This window comes from Callithrix jacchus, chromosome 5 (assembly GCF_049354715.1).
Source record: "Callithrix jacchus isolate 240 chromosome 5, calJac240_pri, whole genome shotgun sequence".
Taxonomy (NCBI): Eukaryota; Metazoa; Chordata; class Mammalia; order Primates; family Cebidae; genus Callithrix; species Callithrix jacchus.
Window position 1 is genome coordinate 7,512,332 of NC_133506.1, and position 23,734 is coordinate 7,536,065.

The 23,734-nt window shown below is 48.4% G+C and overlaps 1 protein-coding gene across 7 annotated transcripts in view; it reads left to right on the forward strand.

Moving 5' to 3' along the window:
* Positions 1-22,573, forward strand: part of BCL2L1 (BCL2 like 1) — a 58,742-nt gene extending 36,169 nt beyond the window's left edge. For all 7 annotated transcript variants that reach the window (XM_035298176.3, XM_035298177.3, XM_008995575.5 and 4 more), the window contains exon 3: positions 20,959-22,573. In XM_035298176.3, the coding sequence (XP_035154067.1) occupies positions 20,959-21,096 (138 nt within the window). In that variant the 3' untranslated portion in view covers positions 21,097-22,573. The remainder of the gene's footprint in view (positions 1-20,958) is intronic.
* Positions 22,574-23,734: the final 1,161 nt, after the last annotated feature.

A 23,734-nucleotide genomic window follows, 5' to 3' on the forward strand; every position in this document is an offset into this window, starting at 1 on the left:
TGTGTAATTTGTTGTGTTTTTTCATAGAGACAGAGGTCTTGTTATCTTGACCAGATTGGTTTCAAACTCCTGACTTCAAATGATCCTCCCGCCTGGGCCTCCAGAAGTTCTGGGATTACAGGTGTGAGCCACCACACTCAGCCAGTGTAGGATTTTTAATCTTCTCAATAATCCTTCTTGGGAAGCATGTTATTGTCCTCATTGTCAAGATTAGAAAACTTGAGTATAAAATAAGTTAAATTATAGTTCTAAGGTCGAATGCTAAGAAGGACAGAATACAAATCCAATATATTGGACTCAGAAGCCCTCACTTAACTGTGGTTTCCATGGGCTTCCCTTGGCTCGCTCTCAGCCTTTTTTCACTTTTCCTTATTGTTTGAGGCCTTTTCTGGATGGTAAGTCTGGATTCTCTACTTCACACTGTTTTAGAAGAGAAGACTTATAGTTTCCATTTACCCCTTATTCCCTACCTGTACTCTCAGTAGTTGGCACAGAGTAGCCAAAGATGAGCAGCCACATGATGCCTGAGGATTGGTGGCTGATTATCGGATATGGCCCACACTGTTACCACACCACTTCAAAAAGGACCCATTTTCCACGCATGTAATAGGTGCTCTTCAGACACCTGTCATGTGCTCACTGTGGCAGTGGGAGAGAAGTATAAAGTATAGAGCTAGCTCTCAGCAACTTAGATCATGAAACTGAAAGTGTCAGAGTGAATGGAAAAGACTACAAGGGTTAGAGAAATTCAGAGAAGAAAGGAGGCATAACATAATTAAAACAGCTAGCACACATTTATTGAGCATTATGAGATAGGTCTTATGTCCATTTTATAAATGTGGATCCTGAGACTCAGAATGAGTCATCATCCCTGAGGTGCCCAACAAATAAGTGAGGAAGTTGAGACTCTGAACCCCTCTGCTCCATGACCTTTTAGGGAGCGCACTGTGGGTATAGTGCTGGGTGGCCTGGAGATTCCAAGTAATGGGAATCTGAAAGGATGGACCAGATGTGAACAAAAGGAAGCCTGAGATACTGTAGGACACAAGACAGAGAAGTGGGGCTGTACTAGCTCTAAGATACTACAGCATGCTACATCTACTCTCTTTTCAAATGTGGTGAAAGCCAGGCTGGAGTCATAAAATAATAGCATAACATCATTAACTAACGTTTGTCTAGTGCTTCCTTGTGTTCACACATCATCTCATTGAGCCTCTGACAATGCTAGGAGGAGGTAAATAGGGTTTTCATCTTACCTTAGGTGAACTGAGATCTTCTGACTTTAAGTCCCAAGTCTTTTCTCTCATTTGTGCTGCATCCAGATCTCTACTGGGGAGAACACAGGCTCTGCGGTCAGACACACCTGGCTTTGAACCACCTCCATTTTGTGTCTGTTGGATCTGGAGCAAGTAAATTCACCTTTGTGAACGTCCATGTCTTTATCCCTAAAATAAGTGTTTTAAACACACATGAGGGCCTGGCATATATAAAACATTGAATGAATAGGAGTGATCTTTTTATTGACATCAGAAGGGGGTTAAGGACCCCGAGGCTATTCTGGCTACTTTGGCGTAGCTCTTGGAACCTGTTAATTTTCAAGGGCAGGGGTTTGCAAGTCAGAGCAATGTCAAGTAAAGAACAGGTTCTTAAAAAAAAAAAAAAAAAAGAACAGGTTCTTAAAAAAAAAAAAAAGAACAGGTTCTTAAAAAAAAAAAAAGAACAGGTTCTTTTGGAAGCCAGGATATGCTAATGGGTGAACAACATAAGGGAGGCATAAAAAAGAGCGCTTTTTGCTTTTTGCTTTTTTTTTTGTTCCCCACCCCACCCCCGAACACTTTTTTCAATGTACTTTTGGGTCTTTGGTTTATATATGAAGAAAATGAGGCGCTGCCAGAAGTGAAGTGAGTTGCCAGCGTTACACAGTAAGCTAATAAATGGCATTCCTGAGACTGGAACTCAGTCTTTTGTCTGCTAAGAAAGCTTACTTTTCCCTTACACTCCACTGCTCCCTTTAGGGGTAAAAAAAAAAAAAAGGCCTGGGGATAGGGTCTTAGTGCTTTGGAGCTGGAGAGAAAGCCCGAGAGATCATCTGGTCTATCCTCCACACTTGTCAGAGGAGAAAAGTGAGGCCCATAGTGCTTAATTGACAGGACCATAGCCAAATAGAGCCACCACAAAGCAGTAGTAAGCTTATGTTTCTTGAACCTGACCATGTGGAACTTTCAAATTGCCTCTTTTCTGTGGGGAACTAGAGCCTCACTGTAAATGCTAGTGGTTTACAATAAGAACAACTGTTTAGTTTGGGGAACTTTTTCCCAAATAGAGTCTTCTTTCTCTCTCTTTCTCAATTCTTAATAAAAACATGATAGAAAAAGAAAAACAAAGCTTTAATGGAGGACCTTGATAGAAAGCAGGTGAAAATTATATAGAGACTCTAAAATCTAGGGAAGCTTCCAGAGCCAGGGGATAATTTAGAGGCCAGCCTTCTCACCTATCCCAGCCGGCTTGTCTCGCCCTATTCATATCAGGCCTTCAGAAGGCCCAGCCTTCTCTTGGCAGCTGCATCTGGTGAACACCAACGGAAATCCCTGGTATTTTTCTTTGCATGCAACCAACCATGGAGATGTAGGTCAGGCATTGCTGGCCTGACAGTTACAACAGCTCTAGCTTCGCCCCCTGCACCTGCAGCCATACTCACTAAGCTCCACAAAGATGAGAAATGGATGGTCCCTTCTAAATAGGGTTTGGATCCCAAGGGCCCATATGGGTGGAGCTGGCTGAGACTGGAGCGGGTTTGGGAGGAGACAGACCATCTGGAATGTGGAGATGAGAAGGATGGCTCTGGCTCTTCCCTCCTTCATATCTGATGTCTGTGACTATAGCTGGATTGGTGGTGCTTCTGCTCAGCTCAGCTTAGAGTCATCATCACTGATGATGGGGAGGAGACTGGGGAGGACCCTTCCTTCCCCTGGGCTCAGCTGGGTCCCCAGACCTATACCTGAACCCCACACTTGTCTGGTGTTTACGGGATTGAAGCTGCCACCCTTTGGGACCTATCGTGTTTTCATTTCTGCTCTCAGCTGTCTGGTCTCCATGGACCTCACTTACAGGTTTGTACTTGCCTGTCGCCCATGATGCAGCCCCATGAGGCTCTCCTGGCCTGGCACTCACGCCTCTTTGGCCTTTGTTCTCTTCAGCAAAACTGCTAGCTCTGTGCCTTGCTTGGGGGTGTTTTCCTGGCCCCCCAGATAGGTTCTGTTGGTCCAACCTAGCTACATCTTTACTGGGATTCAGTCTCTCTGTTCATACCATGGGGGACAGGACTGTGGTTCCAAGGCATGTTGTGGGGTATCTGTGTGGCTGTTCTGGACTGGCTTCCAGTCGGCTGGCTGACTCTGCCCTGGACCTCACATATCTCCTCTGTAAAGGCGTTAGACCAAGATCTTCAAGATAACTAGAGGCAATATGCAGATGGCCATTTTCTGTTTTAATAGTCAATGTATTTTATGTTGATTTCCATCAGGCGAATGATACTGTTTACAGTAGGAAAAATAAGTTGCCTTTTCATTGAAGTTATTTATTTAGCAAATACTTACTGAGTGTCTGCTATCTGCCAACCACTATTCTAGCTACTGGGGATACCTGCCTTTATGAAGTTTACATTCTTTTTTTTTTTTTTGAGATGGAGTTTTGCTCTTGTTACCCAGGCTGGAGTGCAATGGCTCAATCTTGGCTCACTGCAACCTCTGACTCCCGGGTTCAAGCGCTTCTCTTGCCTTTGACTCCTGAGTAGTTGGGATTACAGGTGCCTAGTAGGATGCCCAGCTAGTTTTTGTATTTTTAGTAGAGACAGAGTTTCAGCATGTTGGCCAAGCTGGTCTCAAACTCCTGACCTCAGGTGATCCACCTGCGGGATTACAGGCCGCCCTGGCTGTCATGAAGTTTACATTCTAAGAGGACAGAGAGTGATTGGGGGGGGTGGCAGCAGGCAGCTTTTGGTATCTATTTGCCTTTTTAAAAAAGGGTAATTAAGGAAGGCCTCTGAGGAGGAGGCATGTGAGCAGAGATCTGCATGATCTGAGGGAGGAAACCATGCAACAGCCTATGGAAAAAAAACATTCCAGACAGAAGGAACAACTGCCTCAGGGTGGGAATGGTGTGCCTGGCATGTCTGAGGAAGAGCACAGGAGACGAGAGTGGCTAGAACAGAGTAAGCAGGGGAGAAGTGTTTGAAAAGCAAGGTTTGTGTGAGCAGTGGTGAGATACTTTGGTTCTTCTGGGTAAGATGGGAAGGGAGTGGAGGGTTTTGAGCAGACAGGAAACTGACTTTGCTGACCCCTCTGGCTGCCACGTGGTAAAGGAACTATGGGGTCGATAAGAAGCTGGAAGTCCAGTAAGGAGGCTGTTAGGACAATACAGGCAAGAAATGATGCTGGCTTGGACCAAGTTATAGCAATGAAGATGGTGGGAAGTGGTGGGACTCTAGATAAATTTGGGATATAGATCCATCAGGATATATAGACAGATGAATGCTAGAAGGGATTTAGGATGAGAAAGATGCAGAAAGAACAGGTTTGTGGAAGAAATTAAGGATTTTTTAATACATTTATTTAAATTTATAAAAAGTAAGTCAATTGATAGAATAATGTTAAGTAGGCCAAGCACAGTGGCATATACCTATAAAAAAATCCCAGCATTTTGGGAGGCTGAGGCAAGAGGATCGCTTGAGCTCAGTAGTTTGAGACCAGCCTGGGCAACATTGTGAGACCTTATCTCTACAAAAAAAGAAAAAGAAAAAAAATTAGCTAGGTGTGGTGATGCACACCTGTAGTCCCAGCTAATTGGGAACCTGAGGCCGGAGGATTATGTGAGCCTGGAAAGTTGAGGCTACAATGAGCCTTGATCACACCACTGCACTCCATCCAGCCTGGGCAACAGTGAGACCCTGTCTTGAAAAATGTTAAGTAAATAGTAACAGAATTACAGATAAAATCAAAATAGTGATGGCTGAAATTGTGGATAGAGTGGACCAGATGTGTCTGTGCTTCCTTCCAGCTCTAAAATTCTGCTTTTGTGATTCAGACCACATAGTCTCCCATTCACAGAACGGGAACTTGAAGCTCAGCCTAGAATAAACAGATAAAGTGGCGGGAGAGCAATCCTTTGGGCCAGGCTTACCTCCTGTTAATTTGGAAGGACTTGGGAAGTTCTTGCACATGTATTGGCCTTCTGGCATTACCTCATTTATTCATTCAGTCAGTCAGCCAGTCAGTCAGTCACTGAGCACCTTCTGCCTAGCAGGCCCTGGACAACCACAGCTCTGATGCCTTTTCCCTCCTAATATAAAGCAAGCTATCCCAACCCCCACTCCCACTGCAGCCTGTCTACTCTGTGACCTGGCATATGCCTGGCAATGGTCGAGTCATGTGTGTGCTGAAAGTGGGACAGCCACAGCCTTGGCAGAGCCCTGCCCTCCCTTTGCTGCACTGTCTCTGTCCATCCTCTGCCTTCCTCATCTTATTGCCATCCACTCTGGGGCCTGGTGAACAGATGATTTTGCTTCCATGAGAGCGGCAGAAATAGTTGCTTTATCTCTCTTCATCAAGGTCCTCATAGTTATCAAGTTGATAAGAAATCCTTTTGGTGTCAAGGGTCTCTTCCCCTGCCTTTTATAAATGGGAAACAGAGGGCCAAAGGGGCAGGCAACTCCCACAGTCCACATCTAATTCATCAGCAAATCCTTTCAGCTCTACTTTTATTGATTGATCGATTGAGAACAGGGTCTTGCTGTGTCACCCAGGCTGAAGTGCAGTGGAGCCATCATGGTTCACTGTAGCCTCAACCTCCTGAACTCCAGCAGTCCTCTCACATCAACCTCCGGAGTAGCTGGAACATGCCACCACGCCCAGCTAATTTGTAGCATTTTTTTTTTTTAAATAGGGTTTTTGCCATGTTGCCCAGCGTGCTCTGAAACTCCTAAGCTCAAGCAATCTTCTCACCTCAGCCTCTCAAAGTGCTGGGATTATAGACATGAGCCATTGCTTCTGGCCCAGCTGTACTTTAAAAAATAAATTCCAAAATTGACTGCTTCTCACCAACTTCCCTGGCACCATTGTGGCTAAGCCACCATCGTATTTTCCTGGTTAACTTACCAGACCCCTGGAGATCTCCACTCAGCAGCCAGAGGGATGCTGTTTAACACCAAAGTCAGGTCATGTCCTTTCCCTGCTCGAAACCCTGCAGTGCTTCCACAGGGCAAGCCCAAGTCCTTAAATGGCCTGCCAGGCCCTACACAGTCGGGCCCTTAGCTACCTCCAGATCTCATCACTACCAGTCTCCTCACATTCACTGGACTGCAGCCACACTGGCATCTTTCCTGTTCCTGGAGCACCTCCAGCACGTTCCTGCCTCTGGGCCTTTGCACTTGTTCCCACAGCCTTTTCTCAGATTTTTGCAATGCCTGTTCCCTCACTTCATTCAGTTCTCTAATCAAATGCACCTCCTCAAGAGGTTTTCCCTGACCATGAATTCTAATCTGACCGTCTTCCATGTTTCTCTCTACCCCCTTTCTCACATTTATTCCTTTTTAGCACATCACCATCTGACATGTTTAGTGCCTGTCTCTTCCCATTTGATTATAAACTCATACAGGTACGAATTTTCATTCTATTTAGTCGCTGCTTTATCCTCAGCACTTAGCACAGTGCCTGACACTTAGTGGGCACTTAATGAAGCTTTGTTGAATGAATGAGTGTCCAAAGCTAGGTAGGGCAGCCTGTCTGGGCCTTCCTACAACTCCATAGGTGAGCCTGGCTTACAGATAGATCGTGTCCTAGTTAGAAAACTCATCTAATAGCTTCACCAAAGCTATTTGGCATCACTTTTGTTTCCAAGATAAAGACCAGACGGAGAGAGGAACTCTTTCTGCAAGTAGTATCCTCAGAGAGCTGGCTTGGAGGGAAAGTGGGTTTATCACTGAGTAGCCTCAGCACATTCTTCCCTTTCTTTCTCTTTGAGGCACCCAGGGAACTGGGGGGGAATGCTACTTCCATGTACTCAAAGTGGTCTCTGACTTTCAAGGCCGAACAATAGCAGATTCTCAGTAAATATTGGGTAGGTGAAAGGATGAAGGAAAGGTCTTAGTAAAACCTCTACATGTATCCTGCTGCACTGGCAAATGTAACATGCTGTGATGTTAAATGCCCTGACTAGTAACCAGTGACTTCAGGCAAAGTCTCATCACCTGTCTGAGTTTGAGTTTCCTCATTGGTAAAATGGGGACAGCACCTACCTACTTGCAAGATTTTGAGAATTCAGACAGTAAATATTAGCTCAGCAAATACTAGCTGTTACTTTTATTTGTTTGTTTATAGCTACAAATAAGAGAGGCACTCTGAGAAGTACAAATGGAGCCACTCATTTTTAGCTATAAAAAAAATAGGCCAGGGCCGCATGCAGTAGCTCACAGCTGTAATCCCAGCACTTTGGGAGGCCAAGGTGGGTGGATCACCTGAGGTCAGGAGTTCCAGACAAGCCTGGCCAACATGGTGAAACCCCATCTCTACTAAAAATACAAAAATTAGCTTGGCGTGGTGGCGGGTACCTGTAATTTCAGCTACTCGGGAGGCTGAGACAGGAGAATCACTTGAATTCAGGAGGCAGAGGTTGCAGTGAGCCGAGATTGCGCCATTGCACTCCAGCCTGGGCAACAAGAGTGAAACTCCATCAAAAAAAAAAAACAAAAAAAAAGTCCAGGCAAGTTGGTTCATGCTTGTAATAGGAGGCTAAGGCAGGTGGATAACCTGAGGTCAGGAGTTCGAGACCAGCCTGATCAACCTGGAGAAACCCCGTCTCTACTAAAAATACAAAATTAGCCGGGTATGGTGGCACATGCCTGTAATTCCAGCTACTCAGGAGGCTGAGGCAGGAGAATGGCTTGAACCTGGGAGGCGGAGGTTGCGGTGAACTGAGATCATGCCATTGCACTCCAGCCTGGGCAACAAGAACAAAACTCTGTCTCAAAAAAAAAAAAAAAAAAATAGTCCAGGTGCAGTGGCTCATGCCTGTAATCCCAGCACTTTGGGAGGCTAAGGCAGGTGGATCACTTGAGGTCACGAGTTCAAGACCAGCCTGACCAACATAGCAAAAACCCATCTCTACTAAAAATACCAAAATTAGTCTACAAAAATACAAAAATTAGTGTGGTGGCACATCCCTGTAATTGCAGCTACTTGGGAGGCTGAGGCATAAGAATCTCTTGAACATGGGAGGCAGAGGTTACAGTGAGCAGAGATTATGCCACTGCACTCCAGCCTGGGTGACAGAGTGAGACCCTGTTTCAAGTAATGATAATCATGATAACAACAGCAGCAGCAACAGCTACATTTACGGAACACTTACCATGGATCATTTAATTCTGCTGCTGGGCTTGGGAATAGATACAGCTGTTTTCATTTTGCAGCCGGAACACCAAGCTTGGAGGGGTAAAGTGTCTTGCTCCAGGTCCTGCAGCCAGGCAGTCATAGAGCTAGGGTTGGAAGCCACACACACTGTCTCCCTCCACGGTAAGGAGGCCTGAGGCCAGGCTCTGCTGTGTCCCTGTATGAAGCCTTGGAGGTGTCCCTTCACCTCCTCTGGGCCTCAGTTTCTCACCTGCTCAGGGTTGAATCACATATCTCTGTGATACTCTGAAATTTCTGGGTGGTCCATAGGCCGTATCAGGTGGGACAGTGAGTTGCTTCTGGGCCTCCTGGTGGTGGTGCTCCGGGTATTGACTATGAACAGCACAGTTCTGGGTTGCCCTTCTCTCGACATCAGGCAAGGTGCCCAAGCCCTCTTCCCACCATCTCAGGCATCTTACTGTTCTACACCTTAAAGGGGTGGTGGACCGGGGCAGAAATGAATAGGGCAGAAAACTAGAAGGAACCTACTCCCTTGTCTGGTACCGATCAATGCAGGATGCTGTGGAGAAGAGTACTAGGCTGACAGTCAGTGGATATGGGTATTGTTTCCCAGTTCCGTCACATCACAGAATGGAAGGAAATACAACCCCGTGGGCGCCTTCAGCCCTGAGTTTTTGGTTACAGGGTGTGAGCATTCATCTGTACAGTGGGGAGGGAAGGGTGTTGGTTATGGGATTTGCTCCCTTCCCCAAATCCTCCAGAGCTGTTGCCTTCTGCTGTGGAATTCCAAACATTTCCGATCAGATAAAGGTGGCTGAAAATACCCGGGACTTGTCTGGACTAGTTGGAGGCGGTGCTGGGGTGAAGAGGTCGAGGCCACAGGAACTAGAGCATAGAAAGATCTAGCCTTGCCCAGGAGTCTGCCCTGGGTCATAGATATGCCTATTGCTCTCTTCCCCTGGAATCCTGCAGATTTCAGAGCAATGCCCAGCAGGCTTTGAGGTGGGGAAGGATCAAACTGTTTTGTGGCAACAAGTCCTACTTCAGAATGCTGCCTCTCACCTTTTACACTAATTACTGGATCTTTCGGATACCCCTGAGAGAGACAACCCTAGTAGTCACTCTTTTCATTTGTCTTTATAAGTTACTTTCATTCTCCTTATACTGCCACCCTAGTAGGAGTCCTTTGAGATGATCCCTACTTTGTTTTACAGTTGGGGAAAGCCCCAGACTCCACTGGAATTTCAGACAGGGAAAGGACTCACCTGCAAATCAGTGATGGAACTGGAAAACAAAACCCACACTGACTGTCAGCCCAGTACGCTTTTCTTCACAGCATCCAGTACAAGAGAGTCGCCATAGCTTTGCGGGGAGAGAAGGAAGGAGAAGCTGCTTTGGACCATGGAGCACTTGGAGTCAGAGCTTAGAAGGAAGTCCTAGTCTTTGGAGATTGCTACTCCATTCCCACCTGTTGCCTCAGCACAATGCAGAAGATGCCTTTTCTAGAATCTTTCCATAAGCTTCTTGTTCCCCTTCCTTAGCCTGGGAGATAGGTTCTGGAGAATACTGGATGCCCTGCCTAGTCACCTGCTATATCAGGGCTTCTTTTTAGTTTTGCCAGGCAGTGAGAAAAGGGATGAAGAGAGAGGGAACTGGCCTTGCTTCTCTTCCCTCCTCTCTGTCCACCACTTAGCATACTCTTCAGCACCTTCCTGGGCCCAGCACTGGGCAAGGCCTAGGGGACAGAGCCCGTAGTCAAATGTGAGAGGAAGTGAGCAGCTAGGCTCCTTGAGGAGGTGACCTGTGGATTAAGACCTCAGAGGTAAATGGGAGAGGGCTTGGCAGAAGCACCAGTATGGGCAAAGGTCTTGAGTCTGAACAGAACATGGCACGTGAGAAATGAGGCATCCTGGCCCTAGGTGAAGCTGAGAAAACCCTGCAGGCCATTGTAGGCCATAGAGAAGGCTCTGAGATGCAAGTTGAGCCATGATCCACTAGTAAGAACAATAATAGCTGACGTTTACTCAAAGTTAACTGTGTGCCATGTGCGGTTCTAAGACCTTTACATGTATTACTGTTTGAATCCTCATGGTTCAAACAGTAATACATCCTCACGGTTCAAACAGGAATACAATCCTTATTCTTTTGAAATAAGGACATTTTAGGCCAAGCACAGTGGCTCATGCCTATAATCCTAGCACTTTGGGAGGCTGAGGCAGGTGGATCATTTGAGGTCAGGAGTTCAAGACCAGTCCGACCAACATAGTGAAATCCAGGCTCTACCAAAAATACAAAAAAATGGCTGGGCACGGTGGCTCATGACTGTAATCCAAGCACTTTGGAGACCAAGGCAGGTGGATCACCTGAGGTTACGGGTTCGAGACCGGCCCGACCAACATGGTGAATCCCCGTCTTTAAAACAAAAACAAAAATTAGGTTGGGCTCGGTGGCTCATGCCTGTAATCCTAGCACTTTGGAAGGCCGAGGTGAGCAGATCATGAGGTCAGAGGTTCGAGACTGGCCTGAATGACATAGTGCAACCCATTCCATATTAAAAAAATACAAAATACAAAAAAATTAGCCAGGCGTGATGGTACATGCCTGTAGTCCCAGCTACTCAGAAGGCTGAGGCAGGAGAATCACCTGAATATGGGAGGTGAAAGTTACAGCGAGCCAAGATCATGCCACTGCACTCCAGTCTGGGCAACAGAGTGAGACTCTATCTCAAAAAAAAAAAAAAGAAAGAAGGGCATTTTTAAATCCCCATTTTTACAGATGAGGTCAAAAGCAAAATGTCTTAATCTAGTTTTCAAGACTTACTGGTTCCCTGCCTGCTCTGTGCTCTGCAGCTCAACTTGGTAGGGAAGTACAAGTTGAATGTCTTCATCCAGATAGCACCTCCATTTCACAAATGAGGAAACTGATACTTGGAGGAGAGTGGCAGAGGAGAGAGATCAGAACTAAGACCAGCCAGTCAAGGGAGGTAGAGGGAAACAAGCATCAGCTTCCTGATAGGGAAGAATTTTCCAATGGGGGCTGTCCATAGATGAAATGCTCCATCCAGTAAGGAGGGAGCTGTCTATCACAAGTAGGTAAGGAGAGGATGCCCTAGAGATGACTAGGAACTCCCATGGGTGTGGACCATCAGGATGAAAGAGACCCTCTGTGTGAATTCAGCACTCTACCTTTCTCAACCTTGTCTGTGAAATGGGGGTGTTCATGGTGATTTTGAGTATTACATGGAAGGTTAGATGGGTATGCTGTAAGGTCACTTGGAGTCTCCGACTCTGTTCCAAGGGTGAGTATTGGTCTTTCTCACCGTAGACACTGGGAGAGGAATGGAGGGCTCTGGTCACCTACCTATGAAAGAATAGAGAGTCACCAGGGTCAAAATGAGAGGGTTGAGATGAGGGGGGGCCTCGGAATCCCAGGGGATGAACTCATATGAGCACATAGCAGCCACCCAGGAATGGTTCAGTGTTTAGACTCTAGAGACAGACTACCTGTATTCAAATCACAACTCTACCACTTAATGCTTCTGTGACCTTGGGAGGGTGACTTATCCTGTCTGCTTCTGTTTCCTCATCTGTAAGCTGGAGAGTACTAACAGCACGTACTCAGTGGGGTTATTGTGAGGATTAAGCAAATTCTTATACATGAAGCACTTAGCACCATGCCTGGTACCTAGTAAAACTTCAGCTGTTTTATCACCATCACTTCCAGGGAAGGAGGTTGTGAGCCCCGAAATAAGCATCTTTGTCCCCAGTAAATGCTTTTCTGAATTCTTTCCCTTTGCCCCCAAGCCCATCACCCCAGTTCTGAGGTAGAAAGATGGAGAGCCCACACTCGCACTGCCGGGCCTGATAGCTTTCTCGATTCCCCAGCAGAGGTGTTATCTCCTCCCGGCACAACCGCTTCCTTTTCTGAGAAGTGCAAGTGCATCTGTCAGGCACGGCTTCTTAGAACTAATGGTGGGGGAGGCGGTGGAGGAGGTGAGGCTGGCAGCTGAACTGAACGGGTGAGAGTTGGAGGAAGATTAACATGAAGTTTCTTGTGAGGATGCCACCAGTATTCCTATAGCCCAGATGGCTTGATCCCTCTCTGACACCCCCTGGTCTCACCACTACTGTTGTGGAGCTCAAGGCAGGAGAAACTGAGGCTCAGAAGCTGAAAGGCTTGCTGTGGCACCCATAGCTAGGCTGGCTGGACTGAGGTGTTGACCCCAGCACAGTCTCACCACCCCTGTCTTTGCCCCTGTCCCCACTGAGCTGCTTTTCCAAGTTGCCCACCTCCAGGCCTCTGCTTCCATGGGGTAGAGGAGAAAGGCTGTGTCTTCTCACATCTCGGGAGCCAACAGCTCCCCTGGGAAAACCAGAGGAAGTGGATTCCAACCACAAACCTCACTTCTTCCGAGTCTCCGCCTGCAACTCCCTGCCAAGAGAGTGATAAGGCCTCTCCATCTGCCCTACCGCCCTTCCTACCATCTCCCCAGGGAACTTATAGCAAGGCCTTGTTTGTTTATTCAGCAAGCATTTATCAGTCTCTCCGTCGGAGAAACTGAGGCCAGGAGCAGAAGGTGACTCTGCAGGTGACTCACAGCCTGCCAATGCAGGGATGTGAGGAGGACAGGACAAGGTACAGTCCTGGTGTCCCTGGCACTTTCCCTGGCTGCTAGTACCCCCTTCCTCTTCTCCACCTACCTCTTTCCTGAAATAACTAGGCAGGAAGGAAGCAGTGGGCCTGGGCTCTCCAGAGTCACCCAAGAGGAAGGAAGGGTTCGTCTGGCACAGGGATGCTTGTTCCTCACTGAAGCCGGGACGGAAGGGTTTCACTTTCCCTCCTGGTCTTCGTCACATCCTTTTCCTGTGGTACCAGCTCCCCTCAGCTGGCAGGAGCCAGTGCTTATTCATTCAGCTGATGACCTCAGGCTACTTTACCCTCCTAGACAGACCCAGGGCCGTGGCCCTGGCCCAGAATATGGGGTTTGCTGCCAAACATACTGGGGCTTAAAAGTGGCTTCCTTTTGTTTTTGGTTTTTTTCTTGAGACAGGGTCTCATTCTGTCACCCAGGCCAGAATGCAGTGGTGCAATCACAGCTCGCTGCAGTTTCAACCTCCCAGCCTCAAGTAATTCTCCCACGTCAGTCTCCCGAATAGCTGGAACTATAGGTGCACGCCAACACACCCAGCTACATTTTTAAGATTTTTCTTGTAGAGATGGAGTCTCACCATGTTGCCCAGGCTGGTCTTCAAGTTCTGAGCTCAACCAGTCCACCCACCTTGACTCTCAAAGATGCTGGGATTACAGGTGTGAGCCACCACACCTGGCTGCCACTTAGCCACTTTAACTAGGTCTCAGTATTTCTGAGCCTCAGGTTACCTGGACTTAGAATGAAGGCCTCTTTCAGCCACAGAAGTACACGGACCTGGCCCATGATTGTCCTTTTGAAACTGAGCAGAGTGCTGCATCAAGGTTAGGAGTAAAGGCACTGGAACTGGACTGCTGGTGTAGGCATCCCAGTTAGGTCACCAGCTCACTGCATGGCCTTGAGCAAGTCACATATCATCTGGGGGTCACATGTCCATCAGCTATGTGATGGGTTAATGGTAGTACCCACTGACAGAGTGTGGAGACAATTAATGAACGAATCTACAGAAAAGGCCAGGAAGGGTACCTTACAGGGTAAGTGCTCAGGAAGTGTCTGCTGCTGCTGCAGTCACTAAGGAAGTCAGGTTTTCTGTGGGTAGAAATAGCAGGGCCTAAGACGGCAAGATTGGATGTCAGAATGAGTGTGAATGAAGTACTGTCTTGGATAGATTAAAAGGAAAACAGAATCATGAGAGTCCAGAATGCAGAGAGATCTCACTCTTGCCACTTCCTAGATAGGGATCTTGGGTAAACTCTGGAGCCTCCATTTGCCATCTGAAAATGGGGCTATTGATAAATGTTATAAGGATCAAATGAAAGCATTCATTTGTTTTTCTAAAATAGGTTCCTTTAGAATGGCATCAGCTTCAGGAATTCAAGACCAGCCTGACCAATATGGTGAAACCCCGTCTCTACTAAAAAATACAAAAAATTAGCCAGGCGTGGTGGCACGCCCCTGTAGTCCCAGCTACTCAGGAGGCTGAGGCAAGAGAATTGCTTGAACCCAGGAGGCAGAGGTTGCGTTGAGCCGAGGTCACACCACTGCACTCCAGCCTGGGTGACAGCGAGACTCCATCTCAAAAAGGAAAAAAAAGAAAGTCACCTGCTGTGTTCCAGGTATAGCACCGGGTTCTAGAGAGGCAGGTGGCAAAGCTACACCCAGTCAAGGCAGGGAGGCAGGACAAAAGTAATCTCTCCAGTGAATATGATGACTGTACATGCAGTTGGGAAATATGGCCTAGAGGGCACAGAGTGCTTTAGCTCAGTGCGCAGCACAGGTGAAACATTAAAATGTTTGATAATGGTCAGCTGTCATAATAATCGTTTTTGTCTTTTGTTTTGTTTGAGACAGGGTCTCACTCTGTTGCCCAGGTTGGAATGCAGTGGCCTAAACACAGTTCATTGCAGCCCTGACCTCCCAGCCTCAAGTGATCCGCCTTAGCCTCCCAAGTAGCTGGGACTACACACCACCACACCTGGCTACTTTTTTATTTTTTTAAGTTTTTTTTTAGAGACAGGGTCTTGCTATGTTACCCAGGCTGGTCTCAGACTCTTGGGCTCAAGAAATCCTCCTGCCTCAGCCTCCTGTTTTATTACTGTTAACAAGTAGGGCTGGGTATGGTGACTTAAACCTTTAGTCCTAGCACTTTAGGAGGCCAAGGCAGGTGGAGAACCTGAAGTCAGGAGTTTGAGACCAGCCTGGCCAACATGGTAGAACCCTGTCTCTACTAAAAATACAAAAAACTAGCCAGGCATGGTGGCATGGACCTGTAATCCCAGCTACTTGGGAGACTGAGGCAGAATTGTTTTAACCCAGAGGTGGAGGTTGCAGTGAGCCAAGCTCACACCACTGTACTTCAGCCTGGGTGACAAAGTAGGAGGCCAAAAAGAAAAAAAAAGGGCTGGGCACGGTGGCTCATGCCTGTAATCCTAGCACTTTGGGAGGCTGAGGTGGGTGGATCACCTGAGGTCAGGAGTTCAAGACCAGCCTGGCCATCATGGTGAAACCCCATCTTAAAAAAAGAAAGGGGGAAAAAAAAAAAAAAACAAGGACACCATGGGCCAGAGAGGTGAAGTAACCTACTCAAAATCACACTACTAGGAAGAAGTGGGAAGTGGGAAGACCAGGCATAGTTGCTCATGCCCGTAATCCCAACACTTTGGAAGGCCAAGCCAGGAGGATTGCTTGAGACCAGGAGTTTGAGACCACCCTGGGCAACTTAGTGAGATCCCAACTCTACAGAAAAAAAAAAAAAAGATAGAAGAAAAAAACAAACAGGGAAATGTGGGTAATGAAGCCAGGATGGGAACAGAAAAATCAGATTCAAGTAGGACTATATTTCAGCCTCTGGCTGGTTCCTGGCATTTGGGCCCCTTTCCTCAGGGCCTCATGCCAACCTTTTCACCTGACTTCTGCAGGGTCACAGGCAGCTACAAGGTGACCTGCATCATTCAGTTGGCTGTGTCTGGGCAGAGATCTAGCTGAAGTCAGTCTGTGCCTGTCTGAGTGGGTCCTGGGCCAGACTTGGTCCCTGCCTGCACTGAGTCCCCAGACTGTTGGGAAAAATCGGCACACAGCGGGCAACAACCCAGGAATACCCCTCCTCTCCCTCCCACCTCAGGGCCTTTGCACTTATTATCTCTGCTGAAACAGGCTCTCTCTCTGTTTTTTGAGACAGAGTCTTGCTCTTGTTGTCCAGACTGGAGTATAGTTGTGCAATCTCAGCTCACTGCAACCTCCATCTCCTGGGTTCAAGCAGTTCTCCTGCCTGGGGAGGAGAAGTAGCTGGGGTTATAGGTGCCTGCCACCACGCCTGGCTAATTTTGTATTTTTAGTAAAGACAGTGTTTTGCTATGTTGGTCAGGCTGGTCTTGAACTCCTGACCTCAGGTGATTCGCCTGCCTTGGCCTCCCAAAGTGCTGGGATTACAGGTGTGAGCACCTGGTCCAAGCGCTGTCTTATCCAAGATTTTTTTTTTTTAATCTCTCATAACTGCTATCATCTTGTTATTCAGGTCTTAGTTGTCCGGGCTAGAGTGCTGTGGCACAATCTTGACTTACTGCAACCTCTGCTTCCCAGGTTCAAGCAGTTCTTGTGCCTGAGCCTCCCAAGAAGCTGGGATTAGAGGTGTGCGCCACCACGCCCAGCTAATTTTTGTATTTTTAGTAGAGACAGGTTTCGACATGCTGGCCAGGCTGATATTTAACTCCTGGCCTCAAGTGATCTGCCCACCTCAGCCTCCCAGAGTGTTGGGATTACAGGCATGAGCCACTGCCTGGCTCTCTCAGGTACTTGCTATAACCTCCCCAGGACTTACAACTCTATCATCTCTTAAAGTATCTTTTTTTTTTTTCCTTTCTTGTTATCTTCTCTGCTTCCCAGTAAGACAGTATTTCTCAACTTTTTTTTTTTTTTAAATAATCCATCCCTGCAAGGAGTCTTTTCAGATTTTTTTGTCTTAACTGCCCTCCCATGAAATTTGAATACCTCAGCTATGCTTATATCTCTTTATGTGCTGTGGCCCTGTGGAGAGCAATGATATATTAGAGGAAGGACCTGGAAAGTGGTACCAGCCTGGCCATCTCCTAGGGGCCAAGTCAGGAGACCCAGTTTTCTAGTGTTGGCTCTACCAGAAACCAGCAGTAGAAACTAGAATGAGCAAGTGGGTTGGCCTTGCTAACTTCGTGGGTCTGCCTGGCTAGGAATCCATGACTCTCCTGTGGAGGTCATTAGCCATTGCCTGTCCCCAGTGGCCCTTCAAACCCCCACATGGAAGTCAGCTACAAAGAAAAACTTCCCCGACTTTCTTCTAAATCAAGCAGAGGACGGGATGCAGACAGGCAGGCCCTTGGGCCTGGGTCTCCTAGAAACCTTTGTGAACATCAGAGACTTCTCTGCAACCTACTCTTAAACCTCATATCCTGCCTACCATGCCAGCCTGGCTAAAACCAGTGGGAGCCACCCAAGGAGTAGTCGGGGCTTATCTCTGCTTTTCCAGACCAGGGCTGCTCTGCAATACTGTTTATTTATCCAGAGCAGCCGCCCACTGAGAAAATGGCTCTGTTTGTTTCCAAGTGTGTCGTGTGAACCATGGGCTAAATATACCCACGCCACCGCCTCTCCAGCACCCGCCCTGGAACAACACGCCCCATTTTGCTCATGTTCTCTCTGCAAAAGCAATCCTTAGAATCCACACCCCTTGGAAATCCTACTCCCCTTCCCCAGGAGAAGAAGCTAAAGTGGAGATGACGGTTGTCCTGGCCAGGAACCCATGAGTCGGGGCAAGGGCGGGTGAAATGAGAATGTTTCTGTAGCACTGAAATGAGAATATTCCCTCCACCCAGGAATGACTGTTCCTGGACAGTGAATGCTTTGTGCCCTGTGGGGACAGCGCCTGTTTACTCCAACCCAGCCCCAGAGCTGAAAATTTCCTGTGGCTCTCAGCCCTCTACTTAGGAAAGTTCCCATCAAGAGAGCCAGGCCTCTCCCATTTTGGCTGCAACCCAGTGTCCCTAGTTTCTTGAGAGATATTTGGCCTCTTGGGATAACCAGGACCTTCTCCCATGCTCTTCATAGTCTGGAACTCTCCCCCATCACAGATAAGCCTGTTTTGTGACTCCACCTGGGCGAACTTGGGAGCAACAAAATCAAACCTCTGTTGAGAATATTTTTGTCTGCCAAGACCCGCAGAGGCTGGCTAGATGGAGTGGGAGACAGGGAAGCATAGCCATGTCCCTACTGTCCTCCTTTCCCCAGATCCTCTACCTCAATCCTGCTCCCGCATTCCTTTCAGCACTGCTGGCAGGACAGGTCCCTCCAGCCTCCCACGTAAGGGAAGTTGCCTTAGCAGCACTCCCTTTGAAGCTAGGCAGTCTTGCAGTCTGATCCCGACTCTGCCATCTGTTTGCTGAGTGTTCCCTACTTTGAACCTCAGGATTTTATTTGTGAAATGTGGCTCAGATCTCTATGTCTGAGGATTCTGATAAAGGTAAAGTGGGATAACAATGCCTGACACATAGTAGACATGCAATACATTCGTTAACTCATGCATTTACTGAGCACCAGTTATGTGCACGACACTGTTCTGAGCACTGGGTATATAGGAACAAGACAGGACCTCTGCCCTCATCAAGACACGTTTAGGAGCCACTGCCCCTGGCCTATAGTAAACATGTCTTGATGAGGGCAGCACTTTGAGTAATCCCAGCACTTTGGGGCTGAGGTAGGTGGATAACCTAAAGTCAGGAGTTTGAGACCAGCCTGACTAACATGGTGAAACCCGTCTCTACTAAAAATGCAAAAATTAGCTGGGCGGGCACTACTTGGGGGCTGAGGCAGGAGAATGGCTAATACAAAGTTCAGAATCTAGTTATGAAAAGTTCTGGGAGTATGTGCAGCTTAAGGGGAAAAACGGTGGTGAGGTGGTGAGGCCAGGCATGGTGGCTCACACCTGTAATCCCAACACTTGGGAGGCTGAGGCAGGAGGATCCCTTGAGCCCAGGAGTTTGAGACCAGCCTAGGCAACAAAGTGAGACCCTGTCTCTACAAAAAATACAAAAATTAGCCAGGCATCGTAGTGCATACCTGTAGTCCCAGCTATTTGGGAGGCTGAGGTGGGAGGATCACCTGAACCCTGAGGTCAAGGCTGCAAGTGAGCTGTGACAGTAAGAGTCTCCTCCTAATCTTGTGCCTCCTTCCAGAGAAAGAGAGATTGTACATATTCAAACAAATATACATAATATATATATATATAATGTTTTATATATATATATATATATATATATATTTTTTTTTTTTTTAGACAGAGTCTCACTCTGTCGCCAGGCTGAGAGTGCAGTGGCGTGATGTCAGCTCACTGCAACCTCCGCCTCCCAAGTTCAAGTGATTCTCCTGCCTCAGCCTCTCAAGTAGCTGGGATTACAGGCGCCTGCCACAACGCCCAGTTAATTTTTGTATTTTTAGTAGAGACAGGGTTTCACCATATTGGCTATGATGGTCTCAATCTCCTGACCTCATGATCTGCCTCAGCCTCCCAAAGTGCTGAGATTAACAGGTGTCAGCCACCTCGCCCAGCCTGAACTTACTTTTTTCTTACTTATTTCTAGGTGCCAGACACAGGTTTGGATTCTGGCTCCACCACTGACATAGCTGGGTGACTTTGATCTAGTCCCTGCGCCCTCAGAGGCACAGCTTCTTGGTCTGTAAATGGAGAGAGACAGCCTGCATCGCAGCACTGTTGGGAGGATTACAGGACAAATTGGGCACAACACTTACTCATTAAAGTACGCTCTAGGTTGGGAGGGGTGGCTCACGCTTGTAATTCCAGCACTTGGGAGGCTGAGCCGGGCGGATCACCTGAGGTTGAGAGTTCAAGACCAGGCTGACCAATGTGGAGAAACCCCATCTCTACTAAAAATACAAAAGTAGTGAGGTGTGGTGATGCATGCCTGTAATCCCAGCTACTCAGAAAGCTGAGGCAGGAGAATCACTTAAACCCGGGAGGCAGAGGTTGCAGTGAGCCAAGGTTGCGCCATTGTACTCCAGCCTGGGCAACGAGAGCAAAACTCGGTCTCAAAAAAAACAAAACAAAACGAAGTATGCTCTAAGCATCTCTCTCCCTGCCCCACAGGCTGCTGCACCCTGGGCTGGGTAATTTAACCCACAGCTCCTCCTTCCCCCTGTCATGTGCTTCCCTTCTGACTTAGCTTCAGGGCAGAGGGCTGTTGATCAAGAACGACCTCCTGGGCCCAGAGTCACAGTCCCTGGAGTGGAGGACAGGGACAGGGCCTCACAGACCCCATCATGGAGGCCTCTCAGTACTCCATCGTTGTTACCCTCTCTCCACTGAACTGCTCTTCCCGTCACCAACTTGACCCAATCTACCCCTGAATTGGCCCCAAATGACCCTGGGGATTTAGCCCTATGCTTTCTTGTCCCTCCCTCTGGTGCAACAGTAGAAAGTCTGAGGCCTAGTGGCTTTACACTCCACACTACCCTCAGACTCAACTCCAGGCTCCTCACAGCTTCCAGGCCACACATGGTTTGGCTCTGGCTCAGCCCTGCACCATTATCTTCCCCATGCCCTCCTCTCCTGCACTCTGGTCCAGCCACCCAGCTTCAGTCAGTTCCCTGACCCTGCCTGTTTCACTCCCACCTTGGATTCTAGAATAAGTGCTGCTTCCTGACTGACCTCGGACAGCATACTTTCCTCCTCTCTGCCTGCTTTCTCAGCGGGAGCATGGGTTAATTATGACCCACTGAGGGGCAAGAAAGAGGATCACCCTTGGCCCAGAGTGGCTACAGTTTTTCACATCACCGAGGCCATAGCATGCAGATGGCCCCCTTTCCGCACCCACCTATGTTACTGTCTGATGACTCAAACTGCGCCTTCCTTCTCTCTCCCTGCAGGACACTTTTGTGGAACTCTATGGAAACAATGCGGCAGCCGAGAGCCGAAAGGGCCAGGAGCGCTTCAACCGCTGGTTCCTGACGGGCATGACTGTGGCCGGCGTGGTTCTGCTGGGCTCACTCTTTAGTCGGAAATGACCAGACACTGACCATCCACTCTACCCTCCCACCCCTGCCCTGCCCTACCACATCCCTCCGTCCAGCCGCCATTGCCACCAGGAGAACCACTACATGCAGCCCGTGCCCACCTGCCCTCCACAGGGTTGGGCCTTGATCTGGTCCCCTGCAGTTAGTTTTCTAGAATTTACCACACTTCTGTGAGACCCCCACACCTCAGTTCCCTTGGCCTCAGAATCCACAAAAATCTGTCCCAAGGAGGCTGGCAGGTATGGAAGGGTTTGTGGCTGGGGGCAGGAGGGCCCTACCTGATTGGTGCAACCTTTACCCCTTAGCCTCCTGAAAATGTTTTTCTACCAGGGAGCTTGAAAGTTTTCAGAACCTCTTCCCCAGAAAGGAGAGTAGATTGCCTTTGTTTTGATGTTTGTGGCCTCAGAATTGATCATTTTCCCCCCTCTCCCCACACTAACCTGGATTCTCTTTCCTTCCATCCCTATCCCCCAAGAGCCATTTAGGGGCCACTTTTGACTAATTAGGGATTCCCGCTGCTTAGGATAAAGAAGCAAGGACCAGGACTCCCTTCCCACCTCTGGACTGGCAGAGTCCTCACTCGAAGTCCAAATGTCCTCCAGAAGCCTCTGGCTAGAGGCCAGCCCCATCCAGGAGGGAGGGGCTATAGCTGCAGGAAGCACCCTATGCCAAAGCTGGGGTGGCTCTTGCAGTTCAGCACCACCCTAGTCCCTTCCCCTCCCTGGCTCCCATGACCATGACTGAGGGACCAACTGGGCCCAAGACAGGTGCCCCAGAGCTGTTTATGGCCTCAGCTGCCTCACTTCGTATAAGAGCAGCCTGTGGCATCTTTACCTTGGGCTGCTCCTCATGGGGCTTCAGGGGACTCAGCCCTGAGGTGAAGGGGAGCTATCAGGAAAAGCTATGGGAGCCCCAGGGTCTTCCCTACCTCAGGCAGGAAGGGCAGGAAGGAGAGCCTGCTGCATGGGGTGGGGTAGGGCTGACTAGAAGGGCCAGTCCTGCCTGGCCAGGCAGATCTGTGCCCCACACCTGTCCAACCTGGGCAGCCGGGCTGCCAAGGTCAGAGTGGCCTGGCCAGGAGCTCTTCAGGCCTCCCTCTCTCTTCTGCTCCACCCTTGGCCTGTCTCATCCCCAGGGGTCCCAGCCACCCCGGGCTCTCTGCTGTACATATTCGAAACTAGTTTTTATTCCTTGTGAAGATGATATACTATTTTTGTTAAGCGTGTCTGTATTTATGTGTGAGGAGCTGCTGGCTTGCAGTGCGCGTGCACGTGGAGAGCTGGTGCCCGGAGATTGGACGGCCTGATGCTCCCTCCCCTGCCCTGGTCCAGGGAAGCCGGCCGAGGGTCCTGGCTCCTGAGGGTCCCTCCCCCAACCCCCACCCCACACTTGTTCCAGCTCTTTGAAATAGTCTGTGTGAAGGTGAAAGTGCAGTTCAGTAATAAACTGTGTTTACTCAGTGAACAAAGAGCCTGGGCTCTTGTGTGCTCTGGGATGGGGAAAGGTGGGGCCCCTGGAGAGCTGGGTACTGGTCCTGGCTCTGCCGCCCTCAGGGGAGGGCCTTAGACCAGTCTTTGCTTCCTTCTGGGCCCGAATTTTTCCACCTGTAGGTTGACAGGGTTTTACTGAGCACATGCTGTGTGCTGGGCACTAGGGCTGCATGTGAACAGGACAGACACAGTCTCTGCCCTCAGGAGCTGACCTTCTAGTGGGAGACACAGTCAGCCACTGGGCAAGTGTTTACTGAGCTCTGCTCTACATGGACATAGTCCTGCACACTGGGGACTTCTTCAAACAAAACCTTTGCCTTTACATAGCATTCATTCTAGGGGAGGAGACAGATACGGGCACTGCTCTGGCTCTGTAGGGTGTGGGGAAAGGTGTGATGCGGTTTAGTTACATTCCTATAACAAAAGATGGATTCACAAAAGAAAAAGTGGTGCTTCACACCCTGTAATCTCAATACTTTGAGGGTAGAGGATGGATTGCTTGAGGTCAAGAGTTCAAGATCAGCCTAGGCAACAAAATGAGACCCTGTCTACAAAAAAAATTTTTTTTTGAGACAGACACTTGCTATGTCACCCAGGCTGGAGTGCAGTGGTGCAATCTCAGCTCACCACAACCTCTGTCTCCCAGGTTCAAGCAATTCTCCTGCCTCAGCCTCCCAAACAGCCGGGATTACAGGCACACACTACCACCCCTGGCTCATTTTTGTATTTTTAGTAGAGATGGGGTTTCACCATATTGGTCAGGCTGGTCTTGAACCGTTGACTTCGTGATCCACCTGCCTCGACCTGCTAAAGTCCTGGGATTATAGGCGTAAGCCACAGCGCCCAACCAAAAATATTTTTAAATTAGCCAACGCAGCAAGGCCAGTCCAGATTCTTCTGCCCAGTACAGGAGACAAGACATAGGTCAGAATATTTGTTTATTTTTTAGGAGAGTCTCACCCTGTCACCCAGACTGGAATGCAGTGGTGTGATAGATCACTGCAGCTTCAAATTCCTGGGCTCAAGCAATCCTCCTGCCTCAGTCTCCTGAGCAGCTGAAACTACATGAAGGTGCCACCAAGCCTGGCTAATGTTTAATTTTTTTTTAAAGATGGGGGTCTCGTTATGTTGCCCAGGCT